Source organism: Eumetopias jubatus, unplaced genomic scaffold (assembly GCF_037043125.1).
Source record: "Eumetopias jubatus isolate StellerSeaLion01/CBP00866 unplaced genomic scaffold, mEumJub1_p1.0 scaffold_8, whole genome shotgun sequence".
Lineage (NCBI taxonomy): Eukaryota > Metazoa > Chordata > Mammalia > Carnivora > Otariidae > Eumetopias > Eumetopias jubatus.
In genome coordinates this window covers 139,292,645-139,311,212 of record NW_028274814.1, presented here as the reverse complement: position 1 = coordinate 139,311,212, position 18,568 = coordinate 139,292,645, and the positions used below count along the sequence as shown (strand labels likewise).

The 18,568-nt window shown below is 58.5% G+C and overlaps 1 protein-coding gene across 1 annotated transcript in view; it reads right to left on the bottom strand.

The window, feature by feature from the left end:
* TBC1D22A (TBC1 domain family member 22A) overlaps positions 1 to 18,568 on the bottom strand; it is a 346,524-nt gene that overhangs the window by 310,304 nt on the left and 17,652 nt on the right. Inside the window, exons 3-4 of the mRNA XM_028115313.2 lie at positions 17,432 to 17,772; positions 11,873 to 12,049 (exon numbers count right to left, since the gene is read on the bottom strand). Of these exons, the coding sequence (XP_027971114.2) occupies positions 11,873 to 12,049; positions 17,432 to 17,772 (518 nt within the window). The remainder of the gene's footprint in view (positions 1 to 11,872; positions 12,050 to 17,431; positions 17,773 to 18,568) is intronic.

The following is an 18,568-nucleotide window of genomic DNA, read 5'->3' as shown; positions in this document are numbered from 1 at the left end:
AAAAGACGGGGGAAGGAGGCAGAGGGAAAAGCAGGTGACACAAGTCAGGAGGGCAGGCCCCCCGGGGGCCGGGGGCCGCACTGACCACTTACTGCAGATTAGCTCAACAAGCCTCCAAAACGGCGTGGACACAAAGTGTCATGATACCTGTTTTACAGATGAAGAAAGTAAAGCTCAAAGAAGTTTAAAAAAGAAGAAAAAAACGTTGCAGCCACTGTGCTAGTGAAGAGCACAGCACGGCCAGGACCTCGCTGGCCGCCCGCTGCCCACGCCCGCAGTCCCCAGGGCATTGAGGGTCAGTGGCGGGCAGCGGGCGGCCAGCGTGGCTCTTCACCTTCTGTAATGTGCGGACTCTTCCTTCTAGAACCCCAGACAGATACACGGGTTAGACCGTGGGTTTAAAAGTGGGTTAAGGGGCACCTGGGGGGCTCAGTGGGTTAAGCGTCTGCCTTTGGCTCAGGTCATGACCCCAGGGTCCTGGGATGGAGCCCCGTGTCTCCCTGCTCCGCGGGGAGTCTGCTTCTCCCTCTTCCACTCCCCCTGCGTGCCCTCGCCCTCTCTGTCAAATAAATAAATAAAATCTTAAAAAAAAAAGTGGGTTAAAAAGACATCCTTACCTAATTTTCTTAGAATAACTTACCCCAAAAAAACGACATTTTTTTTTTAAGCATTTTAAGCAAACCTGAACTTTCTCCCTTTAGGACCAATTTGAACATAGTCTAAGATTTTACCAGAAAGCCTTCCATTTATATTAATCTCAAGAGCTGGCTAAAAACCAAACCAAAGCCTGACCTGGCAACACTGTCACTCCTCATAGTACGTTCAGGATAAAGGTGATTTTCCTCCCCTTCCTCCACAAAGCCCAGCGTGATCTTTATTCTTGCTAACTGACTTAAAGTTTAACTTCTTCCCCATGTTAAATCCAGCTGTAATGCCAAACTGGATTATTTTTCATCTCCCAAGCCTTGCATTTCTACATATTAGACATTTCTTTTTTTCTTATTTCAACCGTGGATGATTTAATCCTGTATCAAATCTCTAAGAGGGACTTTGGGGCTCCGGGTGTGCGCAGGGAGCTAAGCGGCCTGCGGGACAAAGGACGCCAGGTGAGAAGTCCAAGGACCGTGGGCGCTGCTGGCTCCGACCGCAGGTACCGCCCTCCTCCTTCATTCCATCTGTCTCCTCATCTACAAAACCAAGATCCCGGGGGGCTGCCAGATCCATCTGTCACTTATGGTCAATACCAAACCAGTGAGGTATTTTCGTGGCAGAGAGCTTTACAAACAAAGGCCATCATCCTCACAGCGACCAAGGAGTGCCGTGTCTCATCAAGCAAACGGCTGCCACAGACAGCACCTGTAGCCCCCCGCATCCCTGTGTTAGAAGCGGACTCCCAGTGGGATGGTGTCTGGAGGAGGAGCCTTCTGGAGGTGGAGCCCCATGAATGGGATTAGCACCCCTACCAAAGAGACCCCGGGGAGCTCCGTCCCCACGCCTGCCATGGGAGGACACAGCAAGAAGGCGCCAGCAGTGAACCAGGAGGCGGGTCTGCACTAGACACCGAATCCGCCGGCACCTGGACCTTGGACTTCAGTCTCCAGAACGAGAAATCAGTGCCTGCTCCTAGAAGCCCCCAGTCTGTGGCATTCTGTTCCAGCAGCCAGAATGGACTCAGATAACAGCACTGTCACCCCTACACGAGAGCCGTACTTCTTCCCTTTAACATACCGAAACCCAGAAACCCACCACGGCTCAGAAGCTGCTCGGAGCCAAGCAGCACTGGAGCCCAGAGCTGGGCAGACACACATCCTCGGCAGGGGCTCCCGGGTCCACGATCACCAACACGTCCCTCGAAGGCCACCAGGCTGCCATTCCAGACCCCAGGGGGACCCACCTGCCACAGACACCACCTCCCCCACTGGGGCTCCCGTCAGCTCTCCCTCAGGCTGAGGGGGATGGCTCACCATTACACACAACGCCCCCAGGGGGCCACAGTGCATCAGCAGCTTTTCCTAAGTTAACACGTGTTGACTGCCATCCTGAGCCTTTCTTCTCGGTTCCACATAGCAGTTCTCATCATCGGGAGTCACTCTTTACTTTCATGAGAGATTCCAAGAAACACAAACCATCTCCAAACAAAACTATCTTTTTTTTTTTTTTTTTTTTTTTTTTTTTTTGCAGTTTCCAGAGCTAGACACTGGGCTTGCAGTGGTCTGTGACCCTTCAGAGTCTCAGCTCCGTTTCTGGGAACAAAGCCGGACACCGAGGAGAGCTCGTTCTAAATGCTGTGTCTGCCTGTGAACTTCACAGTGTGCCCATTCACTCCCTCCACACCCGATATTCCGCAAACGTGCAAGGCAATCATTCTCTGGGTCGTAGACCCCAACACACAGCCCCTGACCTCAAGGAGCTGGAAATCCGCTGAGGTGACACACACCCTCCAATCTATCTGAGTGGCAACACAGGTGGCTGTCTCCCCAACATCCATCTCCTCCCTACTCTCTGCTACCAGAACCCCAAGTTCAAAGTGCCAATGACTGAGCCCACATGAGAGACCTACTTGTCAGGATCCCCTGCAGCTAGGGATTGACATGGGAACCAGCTCTGGTCAAACTCTTTCCTGATAAGAATACAGACGCCGTGGTGACCTCACACGGGATGATGACCACCATCTCATGGCCACGAGCTTAGACCCCTGATGACATGGCAGTGACCAATGCCAACGGATACCTACCCCGGGCATCTGGCTGAGAAAAATAACCCCTATTTGTTTAAAAGTCCCTGAGTCTAATCTTCTGTTACCTGCAGCCAACACAAACGCTCACCAGTCCCCCTCAACACGAGGCAACCCATGTCAGTCGGTGGAACAGAGATGCAGATCACCACCACAGGGATGCCCCCCAGCACTGTTTCCCAAGACCGCGCCCGCACCCGTCGCCAGTCCCTGGAAAAGGAGGGCAGGTGACTGACCGTCCAGAGGGAAGATGGGTTTAATTAACTGTTGATGGAGGGAGCAAGTACCCGGAGCGAAGTCACGAGCCTGGAGCGCTGCAGAGAGCACAGAGCAGCTCCCCCTTCCCTGCTCCCCCTCCGCGCACACAACACAGGCTCCACAGTCTCCCCCACCTGCCTAGGCACACACACAGCATCCTAATTTACAAAAGAAAGTATCAGAGAGAAAAGACAAACATGCCAAAGATTGATTTTTAAGACTGCAACTTTAAAACCATAAAGGAGACTCACATTTTTTTAACATTTGCTTTTAAGATTACGCACAGCAAACCATCATTCAACAGAGATCCCTGAACGAGCCCTGAAAGGTTTCCTATCAAACTGAGGGTTTACTCTGCTCCAGATTCTGAAGGAAATCCTTCCTTTCACCGAATCACGCTCGATTTGGTCTCTCTCAAGCCGACTGCTCCTACAGGCCGCTCCAACCCCACAGCCCTGGCGAACCGTGGTGCACTGGCGCGGGGCCGGCATGTCCGCGGGACCCTCCTGCTCCTATTCCAAGCCGCCGCGGCTGCGGCTGACACAACGCCGAGAGCCCCTCCCGCCGGAGATCCGAGGGCGGGCAGGACACACAGACCACGGCACAGCAGCACGTGCACGCAGCGGCAATTTTGGTTTGTTGGTTCTATCATCCTTCCTGTTTCCCTAAGTTCCAACAACATCCAACAACATCTCTAAGTTCCAATGCTCGCAGAAGCACTAGGGTGGGAAAATGAAGCTGAGAAAGGAAGGTGCGTGGCGCCCCCCCAGGCGCGGAGAGGAACGAGAGCGGGGCCCACAGGACCCACACTGGGCAAAGGCTCCCAGGCAGGCAGGGGTGGGTCGGGGGGTGGATGAGCAGAGATCGGAGACAGCACAGGGCACAAACACCATCCGCAGCCAAAGGAAGCACGGTACGCCGCTGAGCCATCGTCTGGACGTTAGGAATTACTCGTTGAGTAATTGCTTTTAAAGAAACAAAACCAGAGATGGAGGACTATGCGCCCTGAGGAAGAGGAGACGTGTCTAACAGTTGCTCAGCAACACCAAGGACAAGCGTCTACCACGGGACACTCCCTGGGCCGGGGACCACGGAGGCAGCAGCGCCTGGCCCCCCTGGAGGGATGGGGCCACAGGAACAAGCAAACGGACAAGTGGGCAGAGGGCGAAGGGTGCCCCACAGGGAAACAAAGCCAGCTGAGGAGGGAACGAAGAGGGTAAGCCATTCTGGGGCAGGCAGGACATGCTGCGGCCGCCCACGGCTCGGGCAGGAGAGCCGCATGACCAGCAGACGTGTGAGTAGAGGAAGTGAGTCATGCAGAAATCCAGGGCAGAGGGACGGCAGCACCGAGGCCCTGGGCACAGATGTGCTGGTATGTTCTGAAAATGGCAGGACACAGCAAGCAGGGGAGGGGAGGAGATGAAGCCAGAGAGGGACCAGGCAGGTGCTGCCAGGCCTTGAAGGCTGTCATCAGGACTATGGCTGGCCCTCTGAGTGAAAGGGGAGCCCTGGATGGCTTTGCAAAGTAGCTGATCTGGATCTCATTTCCAAAGCATCACAGACGCCACGTGCAGCACGGCCCTGGGCACAGGGGTTTGCCAGGGGCCCAGTGAGGAGGCCACTGTCACCAGGCGAGAGGTGGTGGCTTGGGCAGGGCGTGGGGCAGAGGTGCTGGCCATATGAAGCCAAGGAGATGCGGTGACTGACGGGCGGTGGGGGGGTGTGAGGAGACAGAGGAGAGCGATGGGAAGGGGGAGCTGCCGTGTGCAGAGACGAGGGACAGCACGGGAGGGCACGGGGTCAGGGGGAGAAATTGGGGCCTTGGGAATTCAACTCAGCTGACACCTTTAACCCATAAACCACCTTTAAAAATAGATGATCTGGGTGCCTGGGTGGCTCAGTTGGTTAAGCGACTGCCTTCGGCTCAGGTCATGATCCTGGAGTCCCGGGATCGAGTCCCGCATCGGGCTCCCTGCTCAGCGGGGAGTCTGCTTCTCCTCTGACCCTCCCCCCTCTCGTGCGCTCTCTCTCTCATTCTCTGTCTCTCTCAAATAAATAAATAAAATCTTAAAAAAATAATAAAAATAAAAATAGATGATCTGCTTAATAACAAGCTCCCCTCAGGTATGTTCCCGAAGAAAGGTGTCTTGCCCCGTGTCCCTGAGGACTTCAGAGAGATGCTACAGGGAGAACCAGGCACAGGGGCGCTGCAGGAGGGCCAGGTGAAAGGTGCAGACACGGATGGGACTGGACAAGGCCAAGAAGCCTAGACCCACGGGCTCTGGCCAGCCGGCCATGCCCCATGTCACAGAGAGGGATGGGGACCCCACGGCGGCCCGTGTCCTTGCACCTGTTCACACGGTCAAAAGGTGCTGCTCAGCGCGGACACTGGGGCCTCGAGAGGCGGGGGCCATGACAACGGCACCGGCAGCGCCCTGCGCCTTCACTCCCATCCCAACGCGGGCCCCACGCCTGAGCTGCAGGCAGGCTCACAGGCTCGGGCGGTCTCAGGCATTCGGCAGCCCTCTTTTCGAAGCTTCTTTGTTTCACTAAAAGTACCTTCTCCTCAAACCACAGAAATGAGATAAAACTGGGCCTTCGAAAGGCACCTGCCTGGGCTTCCTGACAGCCTGAGTGGGGCATTCACAACTTTGCCCCTCTTTACACTCCTAGTTACTTCCCAAAAGCCCCGCTGGCACCACAGGGTAAGAACCACACTGTCCACACCTCGGATAAAAAGGGGAGCCAACGAGAGGGGGTGGGATGGAGAGAATCCTGAGCAGGGGGAGAAGAGGGGGGGCAGAGAAGCAGGAGCAGGAAGGAGGGGAGTCGGGGACAGAGGCACAGAGGCCAAGGGGGGAGCAGGGGCAGCCCTGCGGAGAGGAGCGGAAGGTGGGGGGAGGTGGGGGGAGGCAGAAGAGTGGAGAGAGGGGTAGGGTAGGAGGGGAGGGGGCAGAGGCCAAGGTAAGGTGGGGGAGCAGGAGGAGGGGAGGGGTGGAGCAGGGCAGGGGAGAGGAGCATCCCCTTTCAGAGACCAGCACCTGGCTGGCCGGGCCTGAGCACTGAGCATCCAGACGGCGTCGCTGCTCCAGGAGCTGCATAAAGCACAAAGACCAGCCGGTCCTCAGTTTCCTCTCCCTGGGGTCTCTGCTCTTCAGTGGCTCCAAGTGGCACCCGGGATTCCGGTCCAAGGGCCATTCCTCCCAGGGAGATTCCAGGGAAAGGCGGAGTTCGCTGGAGCTCTCACCTTCCAGCTCCCTGGAGCCCACCTGGCCCTCAGGGCACCCGAGCAGGCGCACACACCTCCCACAGCACCGGGCGGCGGTTACCGCTAGAGGGCGATGCTGGGCGCAGCTGCCCACCGCCCAGACCCCAGCGAGCAGGAGTGCGGCCACAAGGCCTTCAGAGGCGTCCCACAACGCCCAAGACAAGCCCTCTGCTCCAGGCTCTCCGACAAGGCCCTCGGAAATGAAAAGGGCCCCTCCTTCCTCAGGCTCCCAAAGAGCATGGAGAAGGCCGGAGCCCGTGTCCCAAACCAGCTCCCATCCCGCGTGGCCCTCACTGTGGGGCCGCAGGGCCTGCCTGCTGAGCCTAAGACTCAAACTCCTCAGCCACAGACCAGGCTCGGCTCCCACCTGGAGCAGATGACCTGCTCATCGGGGCTTGGGGACAGTGTGCGCACAATCAGACTCGCCTCACCCATTGAATGCTCTCACCTACCGAGCATCAGGGCTTAGCCCAGCCGACCTTAAACGTGCTCAGGCGCTCATGCTAGCCTATGGCGGGCAAAATCAACACTAGCCTACGGCGGACAAAATCAACTAACACAAGCCGAACCCACAGTAAAGGGTTGAATAGCTCACGTAATCTACTGAACACTGTACAGAAAGCGAGAAACAGCATGGGCGCCGGTGTATCGCTTGTTGACCCTCGTGATCGCAAGGCCGACCGGGAGCTGTGCCGCTGCCCCGCATCACGGGAGAGGAGCGCACCGCGGATCACTAGCCCGGGAAAAGATCCAACTCAAAATTCCAAGTACAATGTCTACTGAATGTGCATTGCTTTCACACCGTCATAAAGCTGAACTATCGTAAGTCGGAGACTGTCTGTGTATGTAAACATACACGTAACACATGGTATAGCCACCACAGAGTGAGGACCCAAAATGGCAGGGCCGTGGAATTATTTCTCCATACCACTTGCCCCGGTTCTGTGTACCAAGTCCCTCTCTCTCTGGGCACCAGAGGCCCTCTCCGTACAGCCCCGAGGCTCCCACTGTGCCATCTGGGCCTCCCTTGCTCCCCAGTCTAGCCAGCTTCGTGTCCAAACAGCTGCCAGGCCCCCCCAGCCTGCCCTGCAGCCCGTGGGAAAGCAACCGCCTTACCCACCCACCCCCAGCCCACACCCTCAGGCCCTTCCCCAGTCTACTACCCTACTTCCTTCCCCGCCCTTCCGCCCCTCCCCCTCCGCACTCCCAGGGGCTGCCCGCAGACCCAGCCCCGGCCCAACGCTGCTGGAGACGCCCTGGCCGGAAATCTTCCACGGCCCTTCCTTCCACAGAGGAGCAACCACTTCCAGATGCCCTGTGCCAAGCTTTGCTTCCCTGGTTCCCAACCTCCCAGAGGCTTCATGGTGAGCTCCTTCTTCTGGCCTTCAGAGCCCTCAGGACCTGTCCTTTCCTGCTTGCTGGCCTCTGCCCCCTCCCGGCCCCTCCCCCACCAGACCTGGGCCTCAGCAGCTGCTTCCAGTCCTCAAGCACCAGCCCTGTCTCAACACTGGCCCGGCCCCTTGGGAGGCTCCGCCCCAACTTCAACTTCATCTTGAATTAAGGTGCCTACTCCAAGGGTCTTGGCTGACGGCTCAGCCACAGCAGCACCCACCCACCCGGTTTTGCTCCCCACGTGCACCTTAGCACCTTCTGGGAGTTTCTGGAGTACAGAGCGAGAGAGAGAGACAGAGAGAGAGAGAGAGACAGAGAGAGAGAGAGAGAGAGAGAGAGAGAGAGAGAGAGAGAGAGAGAGTGTGTGTGTGTGTGTGTGTGTGTGTGTGTGTGTGTGTGTGTGTCCCCACCTGTCTCCTCACACCAGAACGTCAGGTCCTGAAGGGCAGGTCCCGGGGTTCTGGTTCCCTGTTTCGCTCCAGTGCCTACACCAACAGCAAGTGCCCAACGAATCCTGGTTGAATGAGTGAACCCTGCAGGTGCTTTCCATAAATAACCTCTGGGTCACAGGACCCTGCAGGGTGGGCGTCATTTCGAAAAACCCAGTCACCTGCCGAGAGTGGATCACGCAGAGCCAGGGCCTGGTGCCAAGGCTGGAATGCCTCCTCCTGCCACCGTGGCCCCACAGGGCTGTCCTCCAGCCACGGGCCCTGAGGGGGCAGCTACCTCAACCTCTCTTCCGGGGTGGGCAGCTCCACTGACCCCTTCCCCCCAGAAAACACCTCTCCTCCCCACCTCCATCCAGGGACACTCTCCACCCTCAGGCCAGACTGGATGCTCAGGCGGGGGAGCTGGAACGAGACTGTGCACCCAGCCTCACTCCCCCGGTAGTCACGGCTGAAGGCCCGGAGCCCCCATGCCCTCGAGGCCCACCACTGAGTCCAGGCAGCTCCGCGGGCCTCTGGACCGCGTGTTCTGCCCTCGGCCCAATCCCGCTCCCACACACAGACGCACGCGATAAAAATGAACGCCTCCAAGTGTCATTTTTTGGGCTTTAAAGCAGCAGCCTTTTGCACAAGTAAATATTGAGTCAATGCTAAGAGCAGAATGAGCTGTTAAGTTCTATTTGCTACTTTCATCCCCAGGCTCATAACAGAGCACAAGCTAAACAAAGAAAAACAGCTCTCCGCCGACGAGATGACATTCAGCAGGTAGAATCATTTCTGTGGGCACTTCTCACATCAGTGATTTGCTTCTCCAACATTGGCAAATATTTGCCACTTATGTCTTTTATGTAATGTGGAGATAATATATTCCACTGTCTTCCAAGGCTATCTTAAATGCCTTATAAAAACAGGCAATTTACTGGCTGTGTTTTCTCCCGCCACTAAATACAAATCCAGTAATTGTTTAACTTTGAAAGCTTTTTGGTGTGAGATTTGATACTTAAACAGAATGCTAAAGACAGAAAACACTCGTAATGGCACCAACCCAACAAAAGAATCTTATTTTTACATATTAACCCTTCCTCCTGCCCGTGCATAGCCACTTTCCCCGTGAGCCCTGAAAGCTTTGTTCTGAAGTAGGATTTTAATGCCCACAAACTAGTCCACCAACAAAGTCCACCAGGAGACTAACGGGGGCTCAGCTCCTGACCCAGAACTGCAATTCCTATCAGTGTATCTTGTCTTCGCCAACTACCTCCGTGCCCCCTACTGTCAGAAACCGCTTAACTCAACCAAGAGGACACATGCAAGCCGCCTTGACTCGGCAGTCACCACGGCGACCACGTGCATCGGTGCTCTGAAAATCAAGGTGAAGGGTAAAGAGGCCAACGCAAATGAATCAGGCAGTTGACGAGCACTGTTCAGCATTCACTGTGTGCTGGGCCCGCTCCTAAACACACTATATGCCATCCCCTCCCTGGGTCTGCCCACACAGCACGGCTAGCGCCACTGGGCAGGCGACCGAGGACCCCAGAAGCACACCCAGGCTTGCTCCAGTCTCGGGGCTAGAGCACACTGACCCCGCGCCCCCAGCCAGCAGTCGTCCCCAGAACCTCCGCTCCCCCCGCACTCTGGGACCTGGCCTCCCCACACTGCCTCGAAGGCACAGGTGGGTTGGCGGGCTGGAAAAGCCAGTGGCCCAGGGACGTGCTCAAACCCCACGCACCCCAGCTCCTCCTCCCCCCGACCCACGTTTCAGGGCACTCGCTACCCATCGCTAGTCACCAGCGTGGGGCGAGGATCACAGGTCCAAGCCCACTGCCGTGACACGAAGTTGGGAAGAGCCGAAGTGCCCGTCGGGAGGGGCGGTAAAGGAGTCCTGGGCGGCACAGCCCACGCGGGCCGGGCGCATCTCCAGCACTAGCACGGGAAAGACACTGTGAGGTTTAACGTGGGGGCAGAACAGCGCTGCCACGCGTGGGGGGAGACACGCATAGATGCACAGACACCGAAGCGTCTCTCCACACGCGACCTCTGAGTTAGCACAGAAGAGTCGTGTCCGCCCGCCAACCCCGTGCAGGACCTGACAGCCGCCATCTCGCCAGTCACCAGCGTTCCCTCCTGAACCTGAGGGCCAACTCGCCCCATGGCCTCCCGCCACGGTGACAGACAACACAAACCTCATAGGTGACATCCCTGCCAAACGACTGGCCTGAATCTCATCAGGAGGATACGAGACACCCCCGCTGAGGGGCGCCGCACAACAGCTGGCCTGCCCTCCTCAAACGCCCTGACGCCCGGGAACACGGTGCACGCTGGGCCCCCTCGGCTGACGGGGAGGACAGACCGGGCGACAGACACCACGCACGTCACTGGGGCAACTGGCAGGAAGGGAATGTGCACCGCGGATGAGCTGAGCGCACCAGCTCGCTGTGAAATGTCCTGACGGTGCCTCTGTGCTTAGGAAACACACAGTGACGCTCTCAGGGGTCCAGGGGTACAGTGTCTCCAACGGACTCAACTGGCTCGGGGAAAGCATGCAGACAACATAAGCGCACACACGCAGAATGAAGATGGGGCAAAGTACAAACGATTGGTGAATTAATACAGAGGTCGCCTGTACTGTTCTCGCAACTTTCTTGTAAATTTGAAATTACATCAAAATAAAAAGTTTAAGACATCATGTGCACCATCTGACCCTAGCGCCCTCAGCAGCTCAGCGTTAAGTGAACGAACGAGAGGCCTCCCTTCCTGTCCCTGGAAGAAGACACCTGGAATCATGCAAAGGAGGTAAAGCAGGCCTGGGGAAGAGGAGAGCGACACATTTTTACCGCACATCCTCTGGTGCCGCGTGACTGTTACACGTGCAAGAGCAAATCAATCAGGAAAATGAAAACGCAGAAACTTGCGGGAAAGAACCCTTCTGCACCCACAAGGGGAGCAGCATCCTCGCGGACAGGGCCCTTCCTTCAGCTCCATGCTCGCTCTGCCTCCGCCCGCCTCCCTGCTGGGCGGCCCAGCTGCGTGCCTCACGCGCCACCTGCTGGCGGAGCGGGGCACTGCCGCCAAGGCGCACCAGCCCCCCCCACCCCCCCACCCCCGCCGTGCCACCCCAGCACCTGCCCTCCACCATGCGTGATCTCATGACCGCGGCCACATCCCACCTTCCAGAGAGCTCCCGCACCCAGCAAGATGCCCGATGCAGCGTGGCACTCCAAAAGGTGAGATGTACAGAGGAAAGAACGCAGCTTCAAGGGGAACCCCAGCAGATGGACTTGGAGGCGAGCACCCGCCTCAGAGCCTGGTGGCAGAGCAGCTATGGTGACCCCCAAGAAGCACACTGCTGACCGTACGGCCCCGATGGCCTGCCCACCCCAGCCCCGCCTGGGCTCCCGGGGTGTTCCAAGCCTATCCCACACTTTACACCGAGGAAGGTGTAAAGTCCGCAGCACTCAGGACCCCGGCCACCAGCCCTGTGTCCCCGCGAACACTCTGAAGAGCAGGGACATCAACCTGGCCGGTCCTGCTGAGCAAACCAGTTCAGCTCCAAGGAGCCAAAGGAGTTCAATAGGATTAAAAAATAAAACAGAACAGAAAATACCCGATCAATGGCACTGGAAGCCCCTTACCAACACACAGCTGAAGTAAACCTCGAGGACAAACGACTCATGTCCGTGACTCGCTGGCAGGATGGCACAAACACATCGCCCTCTGACAAGGTAAACCACGCGTGGGGGCGTGGGGGCGCGTGCCCTCCGCCGGCGGGGGACTCACCAAGGTCCGTGTTCGGGCCGGCCAGGAGCTGCTTGAACTTGTCGAGCCGGGAGGCCTCTCGTTCGCTTAACGCTGAGCTGCTGAGGGCGCTGGGGTCAGACGTGCCGCCCGCGGCGACCGTCGCCGAGTGCGGGAGAGACTGGGACCGCTGCAGAGGCACAGCGTCGCCGGCGCTTTCTGTGGAGAGAGCGAGCCGGGGCTGAGCACGGCCTCCTGGACCCCCCCCGGCGGCCATGTCCCCAGTAAGAAGGCTCCCACCTGTGCCACCTTCCCCTCGGGAATGCCACTGTGCCGCAGCTGTCCCCTCCGCCCGTAACTGGCCGGTGAAGACCCGCGTGACTGGGGCAGTAAAGGGAAACTAGTGAACACCCAAGAAGCCCACTGGCCCTACTGGTAGAGTGTTACTCACCAGGAAAATAGACACGCCTCACACAGAAGCAAAATGACAACCAGAAAACTCCAGACCCCCCGGGCTCCCCCACCGCAGGCCCGCCCAGGTGACACAACCCAAGGATCTGCCGGGGTACAGCAGGGACGCGGGTGCCTGGGCCTGGGCACAGACGGAAGCCACCGAGTCACACGAGGAGGAGCACGAAGCCCACAAAGGCACTGAGGACTCTGCACCCCTTGGATCTGCCCAAGCCCCGTGAGGGAGGTGGGCAGGGACCATCACCAAGAGAAAGCACAGGAAGCCAGAGCGCATGCAAGCAGAGGAGGGGCAGCAGGCTGCAGGCCTGCCCAGCACCCCCTGCCCCAGGGCACCACCTACCACCATGCACAAAGGCCCACCGACGGGGACACACAGGGCCAAGGTGAAACCGTGCATTAAACCCAGGAACACAGGACCAGGAAGAGCCACAGGAGAGAGCCCAAGGCCCAACACCCACTCAGAAAGAGCCACCAGGGACCAACGAGGGGCCCACAAGGAACAGGCAGGGCCAGGCTATACACCCCCAGGTCACATCTCCCAGAACTGAAATTTAAAGTAGAGGGAAAAACCAACTCCAGGAGATGGGCGGGAAACAAACAAGGTGAAGAAACACGCCGCTCCTGGCCACTGCTGTCAGACTCCCACCAGCCCCCTCCTTCCTGCAGAGCCGACTCATTACCCTAAAATCAGGGCCCAGAAAGGCTTCACACAGAAACCCTCAGGCTATGGAGGAGCAGAGTCTGGCCCAGTTAAGCTTCCAGAAAAGCCTGGAGAAGTGGGCGTCGAGGTGAGAGCAAGTCCCAACCCCTCCGCAGGGCTGACCCCTCGCTTGCAGGAGGCGTCCCCACCCGCTTGCTCTCCGGAAGGCCCGTGGCAGCGATGCTCAGACCCCCTCCTCCCCACCCTCGGAATGTGTCACTCCGCTGTGCGTCACGATTCCTCAGGAAAGACGGTGGGCAGGAGGAGCGATTCCTCATTCTACCGCACAATCAAACGTGCTGGGTTTTACTCCTCTGCCATCTTAGAGAGCATCCGTGTGATTTACTCCGACATGTAAGGACCACGTCGCCCTGAGCAGAGCACACATCCGGTCCCCCTCTAAGATGGGACGGGCGGGGTTTGAAAGGCACAGTGATGCCCCCCGCCCCCCGAGGAAGCAGGAAGGTCAACAGCCAGGTCTCCCTGCTACTGTAAATGGAAAACACATCAGTGTCCCCCTCCGGGGCCGCCAGTGTCCACCCAGGACCCACTTGCAGCTCAGTGCCCATCAGCGATGGACAGTCCTCCCCAGCCACGCCCACTGAGCACTTCGCAGCCAAAGGCACGGCCTCGCCATTACGCCAGCAGCACCCTAGACCAAGCAGAGGGCATCCGACTTCAGGTACAGAGGTACAGACGCCTCAGACGCTGATTAAGAAAGGACAGTCAAAAGGTAAGCAGGAGGCACAGGGAAGGCCAGCCTGAGAGCCCCCGCTGCAGCATCCCGGAAGTTTCAGGCCACCATCCACCCAGGGCTGAAGGCCAAAGGAGAAGGCAGCCAGCAGGCCCTGTGGACACCACGTGGGGTGACGTGAGCTCCCACAGCGGTGCACCATAAAGGGACAGGCGCCCGACACAATGCTGGCAGTGGCAAGGGCAGTCAGCACTCTAACCAGACTGGGCCCCGTGAAACACAGCGTCCAGGACTTTCCAAAGGACACAAAACCGCTCCTACGAGCACAGTCACAGGAAATGGCACTCGCAGGTCCCTCACCTCAACAGAGGCCTGGCCTGGACCTGGCCCGTGGGGCCGGTGCAGGGACGAGGGTGGGGCAGAACATGGAGGAGGGGAGAGCCCACGGTCACCAGGCCCTGAGGACAGCTCAGTTTAGCTCAGCAACATTCATGCAATGACACAGGACACCAAAGGGAAACAAAGGCAATGGGACATGGTCCCTGCCTTGGAGGAACTTGCAAACCACGTAGATGAGGTGTGCAGTCAGCCGGCCCAGCCCACCCGGCACCTCCCCTCAGCTGGGATGGCCTCACCTCCTGAGCCTGGAACCTCACCCTCCTGGTAACCTTAGAGACATCACCTCCGCCCTGAAGCCTTCCCTGACATGCCCCTGGCCTTCCTCAACAAGACTAAACTGGGACTTCTACCCCTGGGTGCTTCTGGGTCCTGTCCATCACTCCAAGGCTCCATTCCACCCATGGAAGTGAAAGACTCGGACCCTTGTGTTTCCCCACTAGACTGCCAGTCAACACATCTGCGCTGGACCCAGTCTAGTAAGAATGAGGGCTGACGTGGTCATCTTAGCGCCAAAACCGCCAAGTAAGCTATCCCCATGACTAAAAGGCCACCAAGGGAACTGAACACAGGCCCATGAGTTCTGCCCACCACTGCCAGCCACCCGTGGGGTCAGCTCCCTGAGGCCACCTCAGCCTCCAGAGCGGCCCTCTTCCGCTTGGCACTGTGCACGCTCGGACCAGAGAGTTCCCTGGGGGCCAAGCACCCTGGTCTCTGCCTACTTCATGCCAAGAGCACACACTCTCTGCCCCAGATGTTAACAGGAAAGGTCCTAAAACATGATCTCGTGTACCCTGGGGGCGAAATCACCAGCGGAGAGGCCCTGCTCTCTGTGGGGAGGTCAGCAGCTAGCAGCAGGCCCTGGCCTCAGACGCCCTGGACGTGAACCCTACCCCACCGCTCAGCATGCTGGGCGAGCCATGTGACCTCCCCATACCTTCCCCGTAAGCTCTCTCCTAGACTGGCTGCAAAGTCGGAGGGATCTGCTCATGATGAGGGCCTGCGACAGTCTCTGCCCCGCAGTAAGCAATGGATAAACGCTAGCTGCTATTATGACGCAAACTGCTCACGAAAGACCTGCTCAGAGAGCAATGGAAAGATGGCTGCTGCACAAGCAGTTGGAGGCAGAAGGCAAACACAGTTATCAGCCCCTTCCCCAGCATGAGCCGCCTGGAGCATCCTTCACCTGGCTTTTACAGGAGGAGGCCACCCCAAGGCTCCCCACCCTGGCTGGATGCAGCCCATCTGCATACGTGGCCATGGGCTGAATGCTGTGTGGCCCCAAAGTCCGTTCGCTCGAGTCGCACCCCGGACGGGATGGTGTTAGGAAGAAGGGCCTCGGGTTTCCAAGAAGTCATGAGGGTGGGGTCCCCTGATGGGATCGGTGCTCTTGAGGAGTCACAAGACAGCTTGTTTCCCCTCTCTAGTCTCCCCCATGTAGGGGGGATACTGTGAGAAGGCAGCTGTCTGCACCCCGAAGAGAGCCAGGACCCAACCGTGTTGGCCGCCTGACCTCAGACTTCCAGCCTCCAGAACTATGAGACATAACTTTCTGCTGCTCATACACCATCGGCCTGTGGTACCCCCTGATGGGATCGGTGCTCTTGAGGAGTCACAAGACAGCTTGTTTCCCCTCTCTAGTCTCCCCCATGTAGGGGGGATACTGTGAGAAGGCAGCTGTCTGCACCCCGAAGAGAGCCAGGACCCAACCGTGTTGGCCGCCTGACCTCAGACTTCCAGCCTCCAGAACTATGAGACATAACTTTCTGCTGCTCATACACCATCGGCCTGTGGTACTCTTGCCACAGCAGCCCCACGGCCTGAAGAGAACAAGACCCTGCCCGCTCAGCCGAGATGGGCCCCCACCTCTAGGGCTGCTGAGCACCGCCCCCCCCCCAGCAACTGCTCAGATGGCAGGTGTTACAGAGGCTCTACCCAGGCCCCAGAGGCGTGGGGCACAGCAAAGGGCAGAGGAATTCGGGGCGCCTGCCAACTTGAAGAGGCACCCAGGCTGAGGGCGCTGCCTGGCCGGGGCACGCAGGCGGTAACCGGCATGCGCTGCGTCAGTCTCGGGGATCCCCGACCCACTTGCAGAAGCCCTAACCAGATTTTCATTTTTAAACTCAAATACTTTAAAGTTCAACCTATTTGAAAGAAAAATAGTTCAGATTCCAATATGAAAACTGGTCGAAGGAACTAATTCACAGCGTTCTCACCTACGAAGATATGTGATGTTCCAAACGTTAGTCAGCTCCAGGGAAGGGTTTCTGAAAACTAGACAGAGGGATGAACGCCAGCTCCGTGGTCCCAGCAGGGCAAGCTGAGGCTGCACGATGCCCTCTTCTCTCCTCTGTAAACAAGGGGCAAGGCCCCCTGACCCCCAGAGACCCTGGGAGAGGGAGTCCGTGAGTCCGCGGCTGTGCAGCCCGGCCCCTCTGCCACCGGTTCCCCATGCCTCGCTCCCTCACCTCACTGATGCTCACGTGTCACCTTCTCAGCAGGGCATCTGGATGTCTGACTGAAGATTACGCCCCAGGTCCAGGCTGCTGTGACCACATCTCACCTCTGTCTCGACCCAGGGTACTTGTCTCCTCCCCGCACGCCCCAGGCCTCCTTACCGACCCAACGTGTAGGTCAGTGCTTGTCCCCCTCACCAGAACACACACTCCAGGCCAGGGACTTCCTGGGGGCACCCCAAGCCCTAAGAGCCTGACCCATCACAGAGGCTCATCAAATACTGTGTTGTTCTACATCACAGACACCCCCCAAACACAGAGAGCAAAACTAATGAGAGCTGTCTCCAGAAAGGCTACTGAGCACCAGGCACAGGGGTACAAGACATGTGCTGATCCCATCCTTGAGTTTATGACCTGAATGCGGTCATTCCACACCCCAGACTCTGAGCCACATGCAGGTGTCCTGGGGGGTGGGGGGGCTGTCACTGGAAGCTGCCGAAGGAGGTGCAGCCTCTGAATGTGCAGTTGGCCTGGCCCCTCAGCTGGAAATGTCCCCCTGGGACAACGGGGCACACTTAGAAGGGAGACACAGTCCCCGGGGGCCTGGCGCTCACTGTGGGCCTCTCAGAGCCAGGCCACGAAAGCCACACACCACGCCCTCCACCCAGAGGAGAGAAGCACTCAGCTAGGGACGCAAAGAAAAGTCCACGGCTTCTCCTGCCTGGGAAGGCCTGTGGGCACGCGGATCACAACCTCAAGGTCTTTCAAGGGCACGAGCTCCTGTGGCAAATAGGACGGAACGCCCACAGACATCCCGCACAGGAAGGACTCGAGCCCCTCTCCCTCGCAGCGCTGCACGTCGTCTCCTCGCGCCCACACCCCACCTGCAGGACAGGACGTGCGGCCCTCGCTGACGGACTTCACCAGCCGGAGGTCACCGCTCGGGACCGAAGGAGGCTCTGCCAAAGGCTTTGGCTCCTGCTCGGGGCCCGGCGCGTCCTGCGGCTTGCGGCGCTCCTGCCGCTGGCTGTGGTTGCGCAGGACGCGGTGGGCCGTCTCCATGACCACGTCGGTGTTCAGGCTCTCGGCTGCCATGGCCAGGAGCCCGTCATCATCCTCGCCCGCATCCCAGGCGTCGCTGGTGTTGCTCTCGAACTCCTGGAAGGTGCTGACTCTCTTGGCCTTCACGGGTGTGGCGGGCGCCTTGGGCGCGGCCTTGAGTAAGCTGCAAAGCGAAGGCAGATTTTAGCTGTCCCCTCGGAGGCCGGAGAGGACTCACCCCGCGACCGGTCAGAAAGGAGCCCCTGGATGAAGGGTGCACGCTCGAGCTTTTCAGCGTCAACTGAGCTGGGGGTGAAGGGCAAGCACAACCCGAAGACACATCCAAGACAGGACCCCTGGGGCACCCGGGGGCTCAGCCAGCTAAGTGCCTGCCCTCGGCTCAGGTCGTGGTCCCGGGGTCCTCGGATCGAGCGCACATCGGGCTCCCTGCTCAGTGGGGAGTCTGCTTCTCCCTCTCCCTCCCCACCCTCCCCTCTACTCTTGCACACGCGCTCTCTCTCTCCCTCAAATAAATAATCCTAAAAAAAAAAAAAACAGAAGAGGACTCCTAGGATTCAGGGGCAGGAAGGAGAGGCTCTCGAGGGGCAGTACCGCTGAGCAGTCTCTGCTCGGTGACAGAAGCCATTTAGGAGGAACCCCAGCACCACAGTCACAGCATTCAGTTGGAGTCCCCACACCTCACTTGGGCCGGTGCCCGCAAACCTCCTAAGGCAGCAGTGGGGGTGGCGCAGGCAGGAGCGGCTGTTCCCACAACCCAGGCCTTCGGCGTGTGGACTCGGATACAGCACCACTAGAGCAAGAGCCCCCCGCGGTGGGTCCAGTCACATCCCCAGCACGGGCAGGGGGCCACGCCACCCTCTCGCGTGGCCCTGGTGGAGGAGCGTAGACACAGGGGCAGAGCGAGCCCCGGGCAGCCGGGCAGAGAGCGCAGCGGAAGGCAAGGGAAGTGAGCTAACCAC